At 48.0% G+C, this 20,672-nt stretch overlaps 1 protein-coding gene across 6 annotated transcripts in view; it reads right to left on the reverse strand.

Annotated features, from left to right (window-relative positions):
- The window catches only part of LOC121562502 (spectrin beta chain, non-erythrocytic 4), a 74,133-nt gene that overhangs the window by 8,828 nt on the left and 44,633 nt on the right, over positions 1 to 20,672 (reverse strand). For all 6 annotated transcript variants that reach the window (XM_041874764.2, XM_041874773.2, XM_041874755.2 and 3 more), the window contains 5 exons: positions 8,483 to 8,746; positions 1,794 to 2,018; positions 1,399 to 1,488; positions 1,021 to 1,299; positions 493 to 623 (listed from right to left, as the gene is read on the reverse strand). In XM_041874764.2, coding sequence (XP_041730698.2) covers positions 493 to 623; positions 1,021 to 1,299; positions 1,399 to 1,488; positions 1,794 to 2,018; positions 8,483 to 8,746 — 989 coding nt within the window. The remainder of the gene's footprint in view (positions 1 to 492; positions 624 to 1,020; positions 1,300 to 1,398; positions 1,489 to 1,793; positions 2,019 to 8,482; positions 8,747 to 20,672) is intronic.

Here is a 20,672-nt window from a genome sequence, read left to right on the forward strand (position 1 = left end):
AAAACCATACCCTACTAGTGCAGAGATGCAGGTCTAGCGTTGGCTAACAGCTAAGAGCTAAGATGATAGAACCGTTAGCGTTAGCACTGTCAACAGAGACAGAGTAGTATTACGGACCCAGTGCTGACCCTGCTGTTACCATGAATCACTCTGCTGCCATAACAGAACAACAGGAGTCTATGACTGGCCTACTTTACTGTACTGTCCTACCTTATCTACAGGGGTTATGTCATCAAGCAGTCTGCCATTTACTACCGGGTTACTCCTCAGCACCCAGTAGACAAAGACTGTAGAGGCCCTGGATCCTCTTCAATCAAGTCACAAACTGAGATCCTTGGTTCTCATATAGGGGATGTCCTTTGAGCTTTTAAGGCAGTATTTTAAATGTGTATTTCCTGGCACACTCACTTTAGAGCTGCTATAACCAACTTTCGATCCCACGAAAGCCTTGGTAATAGTGTGGTGACAGGTTTGTGGGGCACCAACACTGACCTGTCTGGATGTCCCATCTCCAGTAGCTGTCTGCACTGCTGGGAGAGAAGGCCTATCGTCTCAGCATAGTCCTCTATCGTCTGCTCCAGTACCAGGTGCTTCTTCAGTAGCTGCAGTGTGCTGGGCTCATCCTGAGGGGGAGGCCACAACACACTTACAGTCCATTCTCACAAACTTTGAAATGCTAACGATTCAAGTGCAGTGTTCATCACAGGAGGGTGGCACCTTAATTGGGGAGGATGGGCTCGTGGTAATGGCTGGAGCGGAATAGGTGGAATGGTATCAAACACGTTTGATGCCATTCCATTTGCTCCGTTCCGGCCATTATTATGAGCTGTCCTCCCCTCAGCAGCCTCCACTGGTGTTCATGTACAGTTGCTGATGTCTGGAGGGACACAATTACATTGCATTACACCTATGCAGATACAACTTTTCCCTCTTCCAAAAAGCCAATCATCTCTTACTGTAAAAAGGTAACTGGGCAGATTAAGTACATCAGCGCCTGGTGATTGGCTCCTAGCCTCCTACCTTGCCCTTTTCCTCGTTCATCATGTGCAGTTCCTGTTCGCTGAGCCAGGCCTCCACCTCGGCCGTGTCAAAGTAGTACTGCTGGGCCTGGTACATGGCATCCAGAACCAGCTGTCTTCTCTCTGTCTCGGCCCACAGCAGGCCCCACAGCCCGCTGAGCTGCTCCAGGCCCGCCCGCACACAGTCAGCCTCGGGGCTGCGGATGGAGGCGATGACATTAGCTCGTTCCAGGACGTCCTCCACCCTCGCCCGATGGCCCTGCAGCTCCCTCTGCAGAGTCTGGGGGGGAAACAGAGAGACGATGTCCAGTTAGATATGTTACAGTATGATAGACATGTACTGTAATGATGTGGTTAGCCTCAACTAGCTGCCACTCACCTGGTTCTTCTTCATGAGCTGCTGCACAGCCTGTAGACTGGAGCCGTGCTCCTGAGACGTGGCGGCAGGCAGCCGCTCCTGCACCCACAGCTGCAAACACATCACATGTTAAACTATCAAAGAAGCACCTGCAAACACTGGTAACTTTTCAATGGTTATCACCAGCATCAGTTCAGAGTTACATACATCTTTCTTCAAGATAACATCTTTCACAAACAAAAAAGGGGGTTAGTCACCAACATAAGCAACACTTTTACCCTTGTCGATGGCACTTGTAAGTCACACTTCTGGAAGCAAATGTATACGTGAAGTGGTCCGAGTAGACTGAGGGAGGTGTGCGGGTGTCTGTAAGTGTGCGTGGGTATAAATGGGGGTCGATCAGGACGGCCACTCACTATCTCGTCCTCCAGGTCCCGGCCCACTTGGTGCACCTCCTTGGAGGCCAGAAGGATGCGCCGGCGCTCCTTGAGCGGCTCGATGAGGCGGACGATGCGCGTCTCCACGGCAGCCTGGCGCTCACTGACCGTGTCCATGACCTGGCCCTGCTGGGGGATGGAGGCCGCCGCCACCTGCAGCTCCCCCACCTCCTTATACCACTCCTCCATCTGACACTCCATCGTCTGGAGAGAGGGAGCGAGGGAATGGAGAGGGAGTGAGAGAGGAGATAGAATAGAAGCAAAGAGGGATGGAATTGAAGCGTTTGAAGAGGGGTGAGTGAAGGAAGGAGGAAGGACAGGTTAGAAAATAAAGAGAGAGAGAGGAAGTCCATGGGACAGCGAGAGGCCTGGTGAGTTTGGAGAGGATACATTGGTTCCTGTATCAATCCCCTCGCACCAAAATATCCTGACAACATCCAACTCAGGAGTCAGCCACTGATGGCTTTCCTATGTGTACATGATAAGTTGCTCTATTGGTCTGTCTTAACAATGCATGAGAAGTGTTTGGATGATAGCAGTTAGATCTACTGCAATTGACTACAAGGCAATTACTCCTCCAGAGTGGCCATATAGCTGTCAGGTAATTCTGAGGGGGATGGGTATTCTCACTAAGGCAGTGATACTCATTTTGGGACACAAACATCAGGTTGAGATCACCAGAGAGGTGGAGTAGTGTCACTGAGGCTAACTACTTTGAAAAGTGGGCCAGATACAAAGAGATGTTGCATGAGTGCCATGGTAAAGTGAATTAGAGTAGGAGGCAGAATGAGGCCGATCAATCCCTTACGAATTCACATGATGATTTGACTTTGGGAATTCTTAGAAATTGTGAGGAAAAGAGCATTCGGGATGGCTGCCTCAGTACCTTTATATGGTTAAATGAATCCCCTGACATTCTCAGAGATTAGCACGAGAATAAGCACACTTTCTATTGGCTTATACACAAATGTTACCCCAATGCATATGCATTGAATCACAAATAAGATAAAACATGGGAATTGAACATTATTTCTAACTTTGACAGAAATGGTCCTTGAATTAATAGATAGAACAATTTCTTAGTCTCACACAGACACAGACACAAACACACACAGTGGAGTGGAGATTTTCATACATTTCCATATGAAGCTAAAGTTTAGAGTATCAGGGATGAGACAGTGATTCTGCTCACACCATAGATCACAGAGTGAACAGCAGGACAGGATGAGTGAGTGGTAGTGGATGGAAGGAAGCAGAAAGAAAGAAAAAAAAGAAAAACTAGAGTACGAAAGGGATAAAGAAAGAAATTAAGAAAGAAAGAAGGAAAGGAAAGAAAGGAAGGAAAGGAAGGAAGGAAGGAAGGAAGGAAGGAAGGAAGGAAGGAAGGAAGGAAGGAAGGAAGGAAGGAAGGAAGGAAGGAATGAAGGAAGGAAGGAAGGAAGGAAGGAAGGAAGGAAGGAAAGAAAGGAAGGAAAGAAAGGAAGGAAAGGAAGGAAGGAAGGAAGGAAAGGAAGGAAAGGAAAGGAAAGGAAAGGAAGGAAGGAAGGAAGGAAGGGAAAGGAAATGAAGGAAGGAAGAAAGGAAGAAAGGAAGGAAGGAAGGAAGGAAGGAAGGAAAGAAAGGAAGGAAAGAAAGGAAGGAAAGGAAGGAAGGAAAGGAAGGAAGGAAAGGAAGGGAAGGAAGGAAGGAAGGAAGGAAGGAAGGAAGGAAGGAAGGAAGGAAGGAAGGAAGGAAGAAAGGAAAGGAAAGGAAAGGAAGGAAGGGAAAGGAAATGAAGGAAGGAAGAAAGGAAGGGAAAGAAAGAAAGAAAGAAAGAAAGAAAGGAAAGGAAAGGAAAGGAAAGGAAAGGAAAGACAGGAAAGGAAAGGAAAGACAGGAAAGAAAGGAAAGGAAGGAAAGGAAAGGAAATGAAGGAAAGAAATGAAAGGAGAAGATTAGAGTACCCATGAGAGAAATGAACTGAAGTGAAAAGGTTACTGTACCCCTGGATGGAGGTTGGGTGGTGGAGCGTACTGTACACAAAGCACAATGGTAGGCTGAAAAGGAACTGTAAGCAGCCCTTAGCGGCAGCATGCTGTTAGAGAGGAGAACGAGAGATGCATGATGAAATGATAAGCTGTGTGGTGGACCCAGTAGTAGTGACAGAACTGTCACGGTTCAGACAGACGACAAGAGGACCACAATTGCGTCACACCAGAAAGTTTATTTAAACTTAAGGGGAAAGGGATGTAGGGAGTGAGTGAAGGCTCCAGGGGTTCTCCCGTCCGATGTGCTGGGTCTGTGCCTCCCCCAGTGGCAGCGATGCGCCCGATGACGCCGGTGGTTGGTGGTCCAGAAGTCCTGGGGGGGGGAGGAAACACAGACACAACGGGGCGGATGAAAACAGGCAGAAGTACAGTTCAAGGGAAATCCAAATACGTTGTAGCAAGGCAGAAGGCTGGTCAGAGTTACCGGGGTCGAAGAGTAGTCAGGAGTCGTAATGGCAGGAAGCAGGTCTGGTTTTCCTGGGGCAGAAGAGTATCCAGGAATCAGGCAGGTCCGGGGTCACAAAACAAGGGTGAGCCAGAAGCGCGAGCACACAGGTTCCGGGGTGTGAGCTTTGCAGACGATCTGACAAAGGAGAGCTGAAAGACAGGGCTATAAATACTGGGAGAGGTTAGTGGGTAATGCAGCGCAGCTGGCAGAGTAATTAGAGCCGAGCAGAGCAGGGACAGGTGGAGCTAGTTAGGCTGAGTAGAGAGAGAGTGGTGAGCAGAGTGGAAACAAACTAAGGTGGTAACCCGGTGGAGTGAGAGGGCTCATGACAGAACCCCCCCCCCAAGGGGACGGCCCCAGAAGTCCCAAGAGCAACACCACGCCGGGCGGGAGGAGGGGAGCCGGAGGAGGGCTAGAACTCCTCCGAACGGTCCGAGCGAACGTCCTCATCCTCGGAGGAAGCCGGAGGGCCGTGGTCGGGAGATGGGACAGGTCCCGAGACAGGATCAGGCACAGGACAGGAAGCCGAGCGGGCAGGACGGTTAGGGATCCCTCTGGGGCGGCCCCCTACGGATTGCAGGTTGATCAGGATGCCGTTGGTGGAAAGCGGTGATGAGAGTCCTATCCACAATCCGACTAGCTGGCACCCAGGTCCTTTCCTCAGGTCCATAGCCCTCCCAGTCAATGAGGTACTGGAGACCCCTACCCCTCCGTCTGGACCGAAGCAGGCGGCGGACGGTGTAAACCAGACCACCATCGACGAGCCGTGGAGGAGGAGGACCAGGCGCAGCAGGGACCAGCGGACTCTCATGGATGGGCTTAATCTCAGACACATGGAAAGTGGGGTGCACCCTCAGGGAATTAGGCAGTTGGAGCCGGACAGCAGTTGGGCTAATCACTCTTATGATAGGGAATGGGCCAATGAACCGAGGTGCCAGCTTCTGCGACTCCACCCTGAGTGGCAGGTTCTTCGATGACAACCACACCCTTTGACCAACATGGTAGGTGGGAGCAGGAATTCTCCGACGGTTGGCCCCGGTAGTGTAGCTGGCAACGGATCTGAGGAGTGTGGCTCTAGCCTTGTTAAACACCTCTCTGAGACCATGGTAGCATTCTGGGACATTGGAGAGGTCAGGAGCGGAGTTAGTAGGTACTGGCCGAGGGGGTAGTGCGGCAGCAAGCAGGCAGGTTCGGTGGCAGTCCTCTCCCCACTCCCTGATCACCCCGGTCACCCAGTCGAGCTGAGGGTTGTGCCGGGCGGAGCCATGGGTAACCCAGGATGAGGGGTTGGCCTGGAGAGGGGAGCAGGTGAAACTGGATAGTTTCTTGATGGTTTCCGGACAGACCCATCGAGACCAGGGCCGTGACATGAGTGACCGATCCGAGTAAGTGTCCGTCCAGTGCCCGGGCAGGAATAGGAGGTGTCAAACGGAGGTTCTCCAGTCCCAGTTGGCGTGCCAGCTTGATGTCCATTATGTTGGCTTCGGCGCCAGAATCCACCAGAGCAGCCAGGGTGTGAGTTGAGTCAGAGAGGCGGAGGTGAACTTGCAGCAGGGGTTTGCGGTCGGAGGACTGGATGGTCATTGAACTCAACCGGACTCCCCCTATGCCCGGTGAGCTTCGGCCCTTTAAAGGGCAGGTTACCACACGATGTCCATCACCTCCACAATAGAGGCAGAGGTTTGAGGTGAAGCGTCGCTGGCGCTCTGCAGGAGTGAGAGAGGCTCGCCCAATCTCCATAGGCTCAGACTGATCAAGCTGACCTGGGTGAGTGGCAGTAGATGACAGGAACCCAGTCGGATCTCTCCGAATGCCGGTAGTAGGTGGACCTTGGCGCCCCCTCTCACGACGACGGGTCTGTATCCTACTGTCGATCCTGACAGTCAGTGCGATGGCTTCATCAAGAGTGGAAGGCAGTTCCTGGGAGACCAACTCGTCCTTGATATAGTCAGCCAAACTATGGAAGAACGCGTCCACCAACGATGGTGTGTTCCAAGAACTTCGTCTAGCCAGGGTTCGGAAGTCGATGGAATGGTCTGCGACTGTACGTCTGCCTTGTCGAATACTGAACAGTTCACGAGACGCCTCTGCGGTTGGTGAATCCAGGTCAAACACCTTCAGCATCTCCTCAGCAAACAGGTCGAAGGTTGCACATGCGGGGGTTTGACGTTCGAACTCTGCTGTTCCCCAGAGTCGAGCTCGGCCCGTCAGGTGAGTGATGGCATACCCAACCTTAGCCCCCTCCGTGGCGAAGGTCCTTGGCTGCAAGGAGAACTGAAGTCGGCAGCTAGTCAGGAATGGCCGGACCTGGGTTGAATCGCCGTTGAACCGCTCGGGGTTTCCAATCTTGGGTTCCGAGCAGCGGCTGCAATGACCGGGGCAGGTAACTCGGGGGCAGGGCTGGTGGGCAGACTGGCTGGGGTCAGGTTGGTGAGGAGTTGAATGATCATGGCGAGTTGTTGTTGCTGCTGCTGGGACTGCTGCTGGTGCTGCTGGAACTGCTGATGCTGTTGGTAGCCGGCCTGAAGCAGAGAGGTGATGTCGCCGCTCATGCGGCCTAGCTCTCTCTCAGTGTGTTCCAGGCGTAGCATGGCGGTGGGTTGCTCAGGTTCTTCGGTTTCCATGTCGGGGGAAGTGTGCGCTGGGTCCATGATGGTCAGATCGTACTGTCACGGTTCAGACAGACGACAAGAGGACCACAATTGCGCCACACCAGAAAGTTTATTTAAACTTAAGGGGAAAGGGATGTAGGGAGTGAGTGAAGGCTCCAGGGGTTCTCCCGTCCGATGTGCTGGGTCTGTGCCTCCCCCCAGTGGCAGCGATGCGCCCGATGACGCCGGTGGTTGGTGGTCCAGAAGTCCTGGGGGAGGAAACACAGACACAACGGGGCGGATGAAAACAGGCAGAAGTACAGTTCAAGGGAAATCCAAATACGTTGTAGCAAGGCAGAAGGCTGGTCAGAGTTACCGGGGTCGAAGAGTAGTCAGGAGTCGTAATGGCAGGAAGCAGGTCTGGTTTTCCTGGGGCAGAAGAGTATCCAGGAATCAGGCAGGTCCGGGGTCACAAAACAAGGGTGAGCCAGAAGCGCGAGCACACAGGTTCCGGGGTGTGAGCTTTGCAGACGATCTGACAAAGGAGAGCTGAAAGACAGGGCTATAAATACTGGGAGAGGTTAGTGGGTAATGCAGCGCAGCTGGCAGAGTAATTAGAGCCGAGCAGAGCAGGGACAGGTGGAGCTAGTTAGGCTGAGTAGAGAGAGAGTGGTGAGCAGAGTGGAAACAAACTAAGGTGGTAACCCGGTGGAGTGAGAGGGCTCATGACAAGAACAGGGGTTGAGCATACTGGACAGTAAAAAGCATGAACCTCCTCCTACTGTATCGATTGTTGGCTAGCATCAATATTAATGTTTATTAAAATGTAGCATAGGCTGTTAACTCATACCCAAATAATGTTGTTGACTCATCCTATACTCGTATTTGTGGCCAAAGCAAAAAATTAAATAAAAAAAATACATTTAAAAAACCACCTCAAGCGTGTATCTCAAACAGACCGTTTATAAAATGTTTGCTATTTCCTGAGGAGGATGAGCTGGCCAATCAGTGGTCTACTAGCATGAATATTTATTTTGACCGGTATACGCCCACACCATTCTGTTGTTGGGGTACACCCACACCATTCCAACACAGAAAAGCTGCTTTTTAACATACACAATTTTTAAACTCATATTATAATTAATTATAGGACATATTTAATAGAAATCTGGAAACACTGGACAGTTACTTTAACCCAGTATATATTGTAAAGCCATGCTTTGGGTGGAATGGTCTGACTCTCCAATGACAGCCCATTGGAGTGCAGGCCAAGCTTACTGGTGATACGTTGAGTGCCAATTGCTTTTGTTAAACAAAAGCCTATGACAGCCTGGCTCATTTAAGGCACTTAAATGAAGAGAAAACAGCATGGCATTCAGAGAAAATGGATGACAAAGGATTAGTAATTCACACAGAACAACCCTAGGTTTTTATATATAGAGATACACTGCGATATTCAATTGCTTTAACCTAACCTACATTTTCATTATGTATGACAATAGCAACACCAAACCCAATGATATTCCCAACTATTCCTAACCAACCATCACCAAAACCAAAAACTGTAACAGTAGTTGGACCATATAATGAAGAGGAAGAGACCTGGAGCTTCTTGAGCTGCTTGTTGACGCTGGTCAGGTCCTGACCCTGGTCCACGTAGCACAGTTGTCCCTCCAGCTGGTGCAGCCGATGGTCCAGGCTGGTGTAGCTCTGCACCAGCAGGTCGGCCCGGTTGGCTTCAAACAGCTGGCGGGCCTTGGCCTGGGTGGTACTCTCCAGGTCCTGCCAACACTCCCGGATCTCCCCCAGCTTCCTCCGCACCACCGGGCTCAGCTCGGGCTTCTCCTGGATCAACTGCTGGCCCTCCTGGAGGATGTAGGATGGGGGGTTGAAGGTTAGGTAAGGGAGAGGGAGCATGGGGGGGAGCAGAGAGAAAGGGAGAGGGGGGAAATAGGTTAGAGTTATTAGACATTGATGAGTGGAAGTTATAATAACATGAAAATAAAGTCATATTTATATCACTTATGGATATATGACATTGGAGTCATAAACAATCTACTGCCATAAATATAGGATTTTATCCATTGAAATCATTCTGTAAATAGTTCCATCATAGCTAGCAACAATTTGTGACCACCACGTTGGCAGTTTACCATATCGGAACATACATTTAAGCACTTTGTGACACCTGCTGATGGAAATTTGATTGATACGGAGTTGGCTATGGTTTCCCTATATCCTTAATCTGGTAGGTAAATAAAATGGGTTCGAAGCAACCACATAAAATGACAAAGAAAATGTACTATTTGTCTTCCATTGTTAGCTTGTAAGCATGAGCTGTGATTCAGTGGTTCACCTTTAAGAGGCCTGAGTGCTACAGCCTGGGCTCCAGACCAGCTGCTCCTGACTCTGCCCCATCAGTGCATATCAAATTGGGTTACGAGGTCTGGCTTTGCCCTGGCAGCCCAGAAAACCACTTCACCTTTAGAGGTCAGAGCTCACAGATAAAACACGCTTCTCTTATCATCATTTTACTTTCTGATTGAATAATCTGGTATGGGGATCTCTCCTTTGTCTGTCTTCATCGGTTTGGTTTGGAGGTTTCAGGATTGACTCATTTCTTGTTGATTTCATTCATGACACACTCAGGTGTTTTCAGAATAGATACATATGTAAGAGCTCTCTGCTTAGTCATGATTCTTTCCAGTAAGCCCAGCTTAATCGCATAACAACCGCAACCCCAGAGACTCAGCCAGCGAATGAGAGGAGAGCACACTGAGTTGCTGCCTGCCGTGACACACCATCACAGACTCAAGAGAGGGGAGAGGCAGACAGACATACACTCGCTCCCTTTCTCTGCAGCACCTCTCTCTCTCTCTCTACCAACATATGTTCTTTAGTCCATCCTCTATCTCTCCATCTCTCCATCTCTCTCCAGCTCTGTCCTGTGCGCCTGAGTGCACGCAAGTGTTCTGAGCACTGGGGGTTGTAAACTACGCAATCATCTCACTTAATATTCGCCGCCATGGAAACACAGCAGCCAGGTGGGCTGTGTGTGGGGGGAGAGGCTGCATCTGAGTGTGTCAGCACAGCAGAGCCCACAGATATTACGCTCAAGGACATGAAACAAGTCTGGCCTGCCTGAACTCTCACCGTTTCCCCAAGGCACCATAAAGAGCCTATAGGACCGGGCCCCCCAAAAAAATCTATTTGCATTTTAAGCCCCTGTAATGTAATTCACTGATTGGATATAAGTGTGCATTTCATGTGGAATGATTGAAATGCTAGTTAGTTAATTCACTTTGTGCTCAGTTAAAAACATCAGAGTCTCGTTCCTCTGAAACACAGTACTGTTTCTGCTTAAGGCTCAGAACAAGAAACCATTGAAATATCTATTTTGTATATTCCAGTTGGGAGGACATTTGCTTTGACGGCTGAACCGTCAGTGGATCATCCTCTTCCCTCTGATCCGTCTCTATCTGTCTTCTCATGATCAGCCCACACTAAGGATGTCATCATTTGGAGACCACACCACAGCTGCACTGTGAAGGGACACACTCCCAACAGAGCCATAATATCTCATCATGCATATGTTGCTTTTTTGATCTCCAGATGAGTGGGGCAGCAAGGGTATTTTACCCAACTCGTAGACATGGGCAGAATAATGTTCAAAACAAGTTAATTAGTAACCAAAGGACAGGGAAAATGAGAATTACCATAATGACCACGAAAACAACAGATGGCAATGAAAAAAAAGAATCATCACTATGTGATCATGTATGCAATATCAAACATCTGTTATTGAGTGATAATTACATAAAGTGTGGCAATTGTGTTTGGCTGGTTGTGTCCATGGAAGCTATTGTGTCAATATTACTCCATGTGTGAAGGCCTGGAGGCATAAATCTGCCTGGGAGGACCAGACACAGTCACGTGATTCTGTTGGGGGTGCCATGGCCATACTGTACGTGCCAGCAGGCACCAAGAGTGGCCAACATGTATCAATTAGTGTTTTTAAGGAAATATCAAGCCTTGTGAAGATTGTCCTATGTCCTTCGTCACTTGATCTAAAGCCATGCCTTATAATGAAGCCAGACATTGTTTATGAAACTGATTATGGGAAGCACATTTATTAATGGAATATTTATGTGTGGATAGCGATGTCCTTTTGATGGTTGATCACCTGGGGAAGTAAATAAACATGTTAGAGGTTGTGGTCGCTCGCCGACAATTGGTTGAGCGTGCAAACCTGTTGTTGTGAGTCGCCCAAGCCAGTATATAACTCTTTGGGCTCTATATTCGGCTGGCGTTAAAGGCATCGCTAGTGTCAAACGCGCACTCTTTGGCAATTTTGACATGTAAAAGCAAAAGCCTGTGCTCTTCTATTTTCCAACCCTGGCGGCAGGGTTGGTAATTTACCTGTCTTATATCGGCTCGCTTGCGCTGAGGTGGAAGGGTTGGAAATATTTGAGGTGTGACCCTAAAAACGTGTGCCATTGTGCCAATTTCAAGCAACGCTACTGGTGATATTTAAGACTCACCAAAAGCTGGTCTTTGCAGTAATGCAATTGGTTATGGCATCGATTTTCCCAGCGGAGGTGCACAGTAGCCTAATAAGTAGCCTATAACCAATGTTTTATTAATATATCACGAGCAGCAAAACAGTTAACAGACCAGACCCGTCGCCAGACCTCAGTCTTAATGGGGGCATATGAAATGCATGGGAGGGCAGGGCACAATTATTATTAGCCTACAGTACGTATATTTAATACTAAATTCCCTCAAGTGTGGGGGGGGGGCGGACCCCTATGGCCCGCCCGTCGTGTAACAGACATTCCCGTTTTGTCTTTATGTTGGACATTATTTTGTCCATACAGCTACTGTGAAAAGTTTGGACTCATTAAGCCTATATGCGATGCCCATTGAATGAAAGGAGTCAGTGACTGTAGGAAGTCTGTTTAGGAACATGAAGTTATTTCAATAGACTATTATTATTGTTTTTCCTTGATCATTTTGTTTTTTTTAAATGGCATCTTTCACTTTCATCTGTTAGACCTAACTGTCCCCTGTAGCTCAGTTGGTAGAGCATGGCGCTTGCAACGCCAGGGTTGTGGGTTCGTTTCTCACGGGGGGGCAGTATGAAAAATGTATGCACTCACTAACTGTAAGTCGCTCTGGATAAGAGCGTCTACTAAAATGACAATAAATAAATAAACACTGGCATTCCGATCGCTGTGCTTGTAGGCTATTTATTTGCCTGTTCGTTTGTTTACCTTTCACGTGGCAAAGTCACTAACAGGCCATATCAACGGCGATGGTAGGCTAATCCTATTAGAACGTTTGGGCAATGTCCAATTGTCTACGGCTCGAACATGCAGTGCATTTTCTAAATACGAATGCAATTTGTGTAGACGAATATTTCCATGCAAAAAAGAAAGAAAGATTGGCTACATGTTTGTTATAACTACGCCTATTGTAGGGTTAGTATATACTATTTAATCAATTATATTGAATGGATAGGACAAACATCCATGACTCCTGCCTAAGAGCCCATAGGCCTACGTGTACACAAATTGCCTTATGCTCATGGAACGAGAGATGCGATTTATGATATCATGCATCTGACCCGATCCTATTTGGAAATATTGTTGTTGGTAAAAAAAAAAAAAACAGATTGATTGTTTTTTATAATCTGATTAAAAACCAAACTTATTAGAAAGATTCATCGTCCATGGGTTAATGGTGAGAACGTACACGGCTTGAATGTAATTTTGAAGTGCAAATATGATCTGTAAGATGGTTTCATGATGTTTATAAAACATTACATTTGCGAGCAGTATAACGGTGAGTGGACATTGTCCATTTCTCTTTATATTGGATCTTTATCCAGCTCCTGTGAAAAGTTTGGATGTGTGTAAAACCCTCCATAGTCTATGTTGCGTTGTCTATATTATACGCCCATAGGGAGCAATTATGGTGACTGTAACTGTATTTAAACATTTATTTAAAACAAGTCCTTGTTTCGTTTTATTAGAAATTGATTAGAATTAAACACTGCCTTTTTTTGTGAATTTAATCTTACTTATTGACTACATTTGGCATGTCCATGTCCAGACTGCAATTTACAGTAGGCCTAGCCCCTATATCAATGCAGATGATATAGCCTATTAAAAACAAAAACAAAAATATGTTTTAAGTGAGAAGTAGGCATTGGTCTGAAGCTGAAAAATGTATGACATTCACATGAGCACCACAATGCCTACTTCACCCATGCTCTACCAAGGTTTTCCAGCACACGGCTTTGACCTACTACTGTAGCAACAGTGCCTTCAGAAAGTATTCATACTGCTAGACCTAGTCCACATTTTGTTGTGTTACAGTCTGAATTCAACATTTATGAAATTTATTTTTTTCTCACCCCTCTACACACAGTACCCCATAATGACAAAGTGAGAACTTGTTTTTAGAAATGTTTGCAAATGTATTGAAAATGAAATACAGAAATATCTAATTTACATAAGTATTCAAAACCCTTTGTCAATACATATTAGAATCACCTAAGAGCTTTGCACACCTGGATTGTGCAATATTTGCACATTATTCTTTTTAAGATTCTTCAAGCTCTGTCAAGTTGGTTGTTGATCATTGCTAGACAGCAATTTTCAAGTCTTGCCATAGATTACTATGCCAATTTAAGTCAAAACTGTAACTAGGCCACTCAGGAACATTCAATGCCATCTTGGCAAGAAACTTCAGTGCATATTTGGCCTTGTGTTTTAGGTTATTGTCCTGTTGAAAGGTGAATTTGTCTCCCAGTGTCTGTTGGAAAGCAGACTGAACCAGGTTTTCCTCTAGGATTTTACCTGTACTTAGCTCTATTCAATTTATTTTCATCCTAAAAAAACTCCCTAGTCTTTACCGATGACAAACATATCCGTAATATGATGCAGCCACCACCATGCTTGAAAATATGAAGAGTGGTAGTCAGTGATGTGTTGTGTTGGATTTGCCCCAAACATAAAACTTTGTATTCAGGACATAAAGTTAATTTCTTTGCATTTTTTTGCAGTTTTACTTTAGTGCCTTATTGCAAATAGGATGCATATTTTGGAATATTCTGTACAGGCTTCCTTCTTTTCACTCTGTTATTTAGGTTAGTATTTTGAAGAAACTACACTGTTGTTGATCCATCCTCAGCCGTTAAACTCTGTAACTGTTTTAAAGTCCCCACTGGCCTCATGGTGAAATCCCTGAGAAGTTTTCTTCCTCTCCGGCAACTGAGTTAGGAAGAAAGCCTGTATCTTTGTAGTGACTGGGTGTATTGATACACCATCCAAAGTATAATTAATAACTTCACCATGCTCAAAGGGATATTCAATGTCTGCTTTTTTATCTACCAATAGGTGCCCTTCTTTGCGAGGCATTGGAAAACCATCCTGGTCTTTTTGGTTGAATCTGTGTTTGAAATTCTCTGCTCGACTGAGGGACCTTACAGATAATTGTACAGTATGTGCGGGGTAAAGGGATGAGGTAGTAATTTTAAAATCATGTTAAACGCGATTATTGCACACATAGTGAGTCCATGCAACTTATTATGTGACTTGTTAAGCATATTTCTACTCCTGAACTTATTTAGGCTTGTCACGACTTCCTCCGAAGCTGCCTCCTCTCCTGGTTCGGGCAGGCTTCGGCGTTCGTCGTCACCGGCCTTCTAGCCACTGCCGCTCCTCATCTCATCATTCCATTTGTTTTATCTTGTCTATTACACACACCTGGTTCATATCCCCTCATTAGTACGTGTATAAGTGTTCCCTCTGCCCCCTTGTCCTTGTGGGTGATTGTTTAATGTGAGGAGAGAGTAGCTCGGTTGAGCTACGTGTATTTTGTATTGCCGGGGTATATTTTCCCTGTGTGCCTGTTTTGTTCCAGTGCGCCTGTTTTGCGCACTGGACTGTTTTGACGCATTTCTACGTAACTCTGTATTCCGGAATAAACTCTGTATTCTGTTATTTACCATCCTGCGCCTGACTCCTTCAAAAGGCTTGCCATAAAAAAGGGGTTGAATACTTATTGACTCAAGACATTTCAGCTTTTCATTTTTAATTAATGTGTAAAAATGTCTAAAAACATAATTCTACTTTGACATTATGGTGTATTGTGTCTAGGCCAGTGACACAAAATCTCAATTTAATACATTTTAAATTCAGGCTGTAACACAACAAAATGTGGAAAAAGTCAAGGGATGAGAATACTTTCTGAAGGCACTGTATGTTGGTCTATTGTACTTCCAACAATGTGTAGGCGGGTTGCTGAGGATTTCCACAATAATGTGATGTTTTTGGTCATTCACTCAGTACTGATTGAATGTTTATTTCTCTTGATTGTTTAAAGTCTAAAACAGTTTCATCTTATCACATAGCTAACTAAGTCGGCAAGCATTTATTTTGACTGCGCACAGGTCGCATTGGCAAGCAAGCAATGATCATTATGATGTTGTTGTTATTTTACCTGGATGCTTCGCACCCCTGCTACTTTTTACTTGTGGATGGTGACTTCAGGTTTTCGGGAACACATTGAAAAGTAACTTGACACTGTGTTGATCAGTCAGTGCAAATGTGGATTATAATGACAAGAAGACAATTGCATTGACATTAATGCATAAGGTAAGGGATAGAATTTGCTCTGGATCTTCTAACAGCGACACGTCTGTTCTGGTGTGCGCATGCATTATAAATTAGCAGCGTGGCAGTTTTCCCAAAGTTCGGTGTATCTAACGATTAGTTACCGGAGTGTAACTCCAGTTCTATGAGTGGAGCGGAGCCCCATAGGGGAGCTCTGCTCCTAATGGTTTACCCTCTGCCCTAAGGCAGCAGCAGCCTGAGACAAAATTATGCACACACCTACAGCCAATAGGAGTACAGGTGTCCCTATAAGAGGGGGTGCCTCCCCTCAATCAGCCTCCCGAGATATGTTTCTTCAGCGAGACTAGAGAGGGTCGGCAGGGCCTTAAGTCCTATGGGGCTCCGCTCCACTCATAGAACTGGAGTTACACTCCGGTAACTAATAGTTCTATATCGTGGAGCTCCGCCCCATAGGGGAGCTCTGCTCCTAATGGTTTAAGGCAGAGCGTAGCGCTCCAAAATGTACTCCCTGCCGAGCCTAACACTTCCCATCGAAACGAGAAAGTCAAGCCTAGCAATGGCTGCAACCGAGTCCCGCAGTACTGCAACTAAAAACCCCACGGGTGTCACAATATACCGCGTCATCGGTTAAAAAACCCCGCCCCACCTAGTCCAATGGCAATGCCAATGACTAGTGGGCAGATCACCAGAATAGAAGCCATACTAATCTGTACTAGCAGATAGATGTGCCTCAATATCCTGTGAAAACACTACCGACCACTAATGGAATGACATCAAGTGTCACTCTACATTATGAACGCGGTAGACCGCCTCACTCACTCAATGGAATCCCAGAGATTAGTGGGCAGGAACAAAAACATGAGTCATACTAACTGAACAAGCAGATAGATGACCTCATATTCTGTTAATCAACGCATGCCTCTACTGTACTGATCCTGTCAGTCAGGATTCATGTCACAAAATATGTTTTCTTATCCAAAGCGGACCTGATGGAAACCCAGTCCATAGTCCTGCTTTTCCCTCTCTTCCTAGCTCCAGATCTCCCTTCAGCTATGCTGAGTACAGACCGAGCCAAAGAGTTAGAAAACACATCTGTCAAAAACACGTCTTCCTAACCAAAGCGGACCTGATGGAAACCTGTGTCCACAGTCCTGCTTCTCCTCTCTTTCTTGCTCAAGATCTCACTTCAGCCACGCTGAGTACAGATCGAGCCAGAGAATTAGAAGACATATCTAAGAAATGGAAACGGATAAATGGAGACGGCGTCGACCAGGATGCTGCTCTACAGATATCCTCTACTCCTGTTCCTCTAAAAAGGGCAGTAGAAGCCGCTACTCCACGAGTGGAGTGAGCTCTGATACCCTGAGGCAATTGCCGCCCTGCTACCTCATAAGCTGTCTCAATGCCTTCACAAAGCCAGTGAGACAGCCTCTGTTTTGAAAGTGGTCTACCTAGTGCAGCCGCACCGTGACACACAAACAACTGAGGCGATGACCTAATCGCTGCTGTGCGCTCGACGTAACACGCCAAAGCGCGTACCGGGCACAGGCGATGGAGCTTCTCCTCACTCCTCTCTCTATGAGGAGGAGAAAAAGCCCACAGCTCCACGGTCTGTGACCTATATGAACTCTTAATAACCTTAGGCACAAATGCCGGGTTAGGACGTAACACTGCTCTGCTCAGGTCACCATTGATGGCCAGGCAGTCAGGTCTCGTCGAAAGAACACACAAATCACTGACCCGCTTAGCTGTAGTCAAAGCGAGCAACAGTGCTGTCTTGATAGACAGCATCTTGAGGGGTATTTGATTCAATGGCTCGAACGGCGACTTACATAGCGCTTCGAGTACCAAAGTCAAATCCCACTGAGGAAGCGTGACTCTAGGTGTTGGCCTAAGTCGCCGCGTTCCTAATAGGAAGCGTTTCACTAGAGGGTGACTAAAGACATTGTCTCTGCCAAAACCCTCATGACAAGCTGAAATCGCTGCTGCAAACACTCTAATCGTGGCAGGCGATTTTTGCTTATCAAACATGAGCTGCAGAAAAGAGAGAATACTTTCCACCTGACAGCTCATGGGGTCCACACCTTGTGTGACACACCATCGTGAAAACACGTTCCATCTACTGGCATACATCTTAGAAGTGGAACTGGCACGTGAACCCTGTATGGTCCTGATCACTGCATCAGATAACCCACGGCGCTCTAGCCTGTCCCTCTCAGCAGCCAGGCCTTCAGTGGTTGGCCGATTATGGGCAATTTCCCTATCGTGCCAGCCGCCTGAGACAACGCGTCCCCGTCGATGTGGAATTGGCCAAGGTGGCGCAATCAACATCTGACTCATCTCCGCAAACCACGGAGCCCCCGGGCGATCGGGCGCTATCAGTATCACTGACAGCCCCCCTGACCTCACCCTGGCTAGCAGTGGGAGAATGCAGGACAGCGGAGGGAATGCATACAGGAGAACTCTCGGCCACGGTTGGTGCGCAAAGGCGTCCCTTCCCAGTGGCGGTTCGTCCTGTTCCCTCAGAGAGAACCACAGAGGACATTGCGCGTTCACGCGTGACGCGAATAGGTCCACCTCGGCTTTCCCGAATTATTCCCAAATCTGGAGAACAATGTCTGGATGCAGACACCACTCATTGTCTCGAAGACCCCCTCTTGACATGAGGTCTGCTCCTACGTTCAAGTAGCCCGGAATGTGTGCTGCTCTCAATGAGCGAAGGTGCTCGTGAGCCCACAGCCACAATTCCTCTGCCGCCCGATGGAGAGCAGGAGACCTGACTCCGCCCTGGCGATTTATGTGGGCTACTGTGGTCCGGTTGTCTGACCAGACCAGCACATCGCGACCCCGAAGGGTAGACGCGAAGTGGGTCAGAACCAGTCGAACCGTTTCCAACTCCAGGAGGTTGATGTGACAACCTGATTGAGGCCACACACCTCCTATCGCTTGTGTCTGACATGTCCCTCCCCATCCCGTCAGGGACGCATCCGTGAATACTGGGATGTGAGAGGACACCTTTCCTATCGGGACTCCGTGCGTGAGAACGCGCGAGTTTCTCCAATAGTTTAGGTCTGCACTGAGCGAGAGGGGAACCACCACCATCCGATGATGTTGACGCAATGGGTCTAGTCTTAGTTGGGCGACCCATCGCTGCGTCCTGCGCATGTGCAGGAGTCCCAGCGGAACCACAGAGTGGGCTGACGACATGAGACCCAAAAGTGACATGATCGACAGCGCCGTCACCGTGTGATTCGGACGACACTTCCTTAGGGCTAGCAACAAGGCTACCCTTCGGGGGTCCGAAATTCGAGCCCTCATCCTCACAGTGTCTAGCTGTATCCCCAGGTAGACAATCTGATGAGTGGGCCAGGGCGCGCTCTTTTTCCAATTCACAGCGAACCCCAGACTTGTGAGATGCATCACTGTCTGTGTTGTGTGAGTGATCGCCAGCTCTGCTGACGGGCGAGAACCAGTAGGTCGTCCAGGTAGGCTAGTAGCCGTATTCCTGACGACGCAACGGTTCCAATGCCGCCTCCACACACTTGGAAAATGTGCGAGGTGCCAGGGCGTACCCAAATGGCATCCTCGTGTATTCGTACGCCACCCCTTGAAAGGCGAACCGCAGAAACTTCCTGTGACGCGGCTGAACCGGCACATGAAAGTACGCGTCCTTTAGGTCTATGCTCGTACAAAAGTCCCCTCTCTGGACACATTCCAGCAGACGTTTTGTCGTTAGCATTCGGAAGGGCCGTTTGGTTATGCTCTCGTTGAGAATGCGTAAATCCAAAATCGGCCTCACTCCCCCCGTCTTTTTGGGCACTAGGAAATAAGGCGAATATAGCCCTTTGTTCCTTTGCTCCCGGGGAACTACTGTCACTGCCTCCTTCGCCAAAAGTTCCGTAATCCCTGTCATCAGAGCGGCCACTTTGTCTGGCGTTTTCATCACCGTCTCCACCACTCCCCTGAACGGGGGTGGGGTCCGGTGGAATTGGAGAGCATAACCCTTCTGCAACGTCTGTTCTAGCCAGCGTGAGAGGGTGCAGCTTCTTCGCCACTGCCAGCAATGCAGAGAAAGTGGCTGGGCGCGACCTGTATTCCTCTATGGCCCTTACCGCCACTGTTCCCCAACATTGAAGTGGTGGAACAGCCCAAGGTGGGCCTCCCGTGAAAGGGAGAGGAAATGCGTTCTGAGAAAGAAAGAGGAGTAGGGACGTCGGTTAAACCCGTAACCGTCGTATTCCTGCCCTCCTTGAACGCATCGTGGGTCTGAATTGCGCTGACCGAGGCCACAGCCTGCGGCAGGGCACCATTCCCAGCAAGCGATTGCGTCATCTTAGGTGATTGCAATTCGCTATCAGAGCCCTTCACTACAGTACTCCTAGAAGTCTGTAGTATGAGGTCTCTATGAGGTAAAACACGGCGGCGCCTTGATACCTTCTTAACTTTCACCTTCTGTGTGTGTTCAACTCTGCACCCCTGGTGGGTTGATTCACGCTCAGTGTGGTGAGTACTGGCTCGTTCTGTCAGGGGAGCTGATACTTTGGTTATACCCATAACGCTAGTAATCCTGCCCTCCGTGAACGTAGCATGGGTCTGAATCGCATTAACCGAGACCTTGGTCTGCGATAATGCGCCGTCCCCAGATAGCTGCTGTGTTACAATGCCTGGGGGCGCCGATACTCTGGGCACCTTGGTGACCGCGGTAATCGGGCCCTCCGTGAACGCAGCATGAGTCTGGCTCGTACTAGTGGAGACCTTAGTCTGTACTAGTGCGCAATCCCCAAATAGCGGCTGCGTCCTCATGTCAGAATCTGACCGGGACTGCTGCCTTCTATGTAAAGCACTTCTTATACGTGAAGTGTGATGTGACGACCTGATTGAGGTCTTCTGGATACCTACTCTTAGTGCCTGTTCAGCAACGCACCCTCGGTGGGCTGAACGGCTCTTAGAGTGGTAAGGAAGAGAGGGTGAGATTTGAACGCTCTCGGACGTATTATGGAAAAGAGGCTCTTTTTTGACAAAGTCAGGTGGAGCCAACTCTTTATTAAACACATCAACAAAAGCATTTACATCAGCACCCGTCCCTTCAACCGAAGGGTGGGGGGGGAACAGTGGGCACGTTCGACACCATCGATGCGTCCTCCATCCTC

This window comes from Coregonus clupeaformis, chromosome 5, assembly GCF_020615455.1.
Source record: "Coregonus clupeaformis isolate EN_2021a chromosome 5, ASM2061545v1, whole genome shotgun sequence".
Classification (NCBI taxonomy): domain Eukaryota; kingdom Metazoa; phylum Chordata; class Actinopteri; order Salmoniformes; family Salmonidae; genus Coregonus; species Coregonus clupeaformis.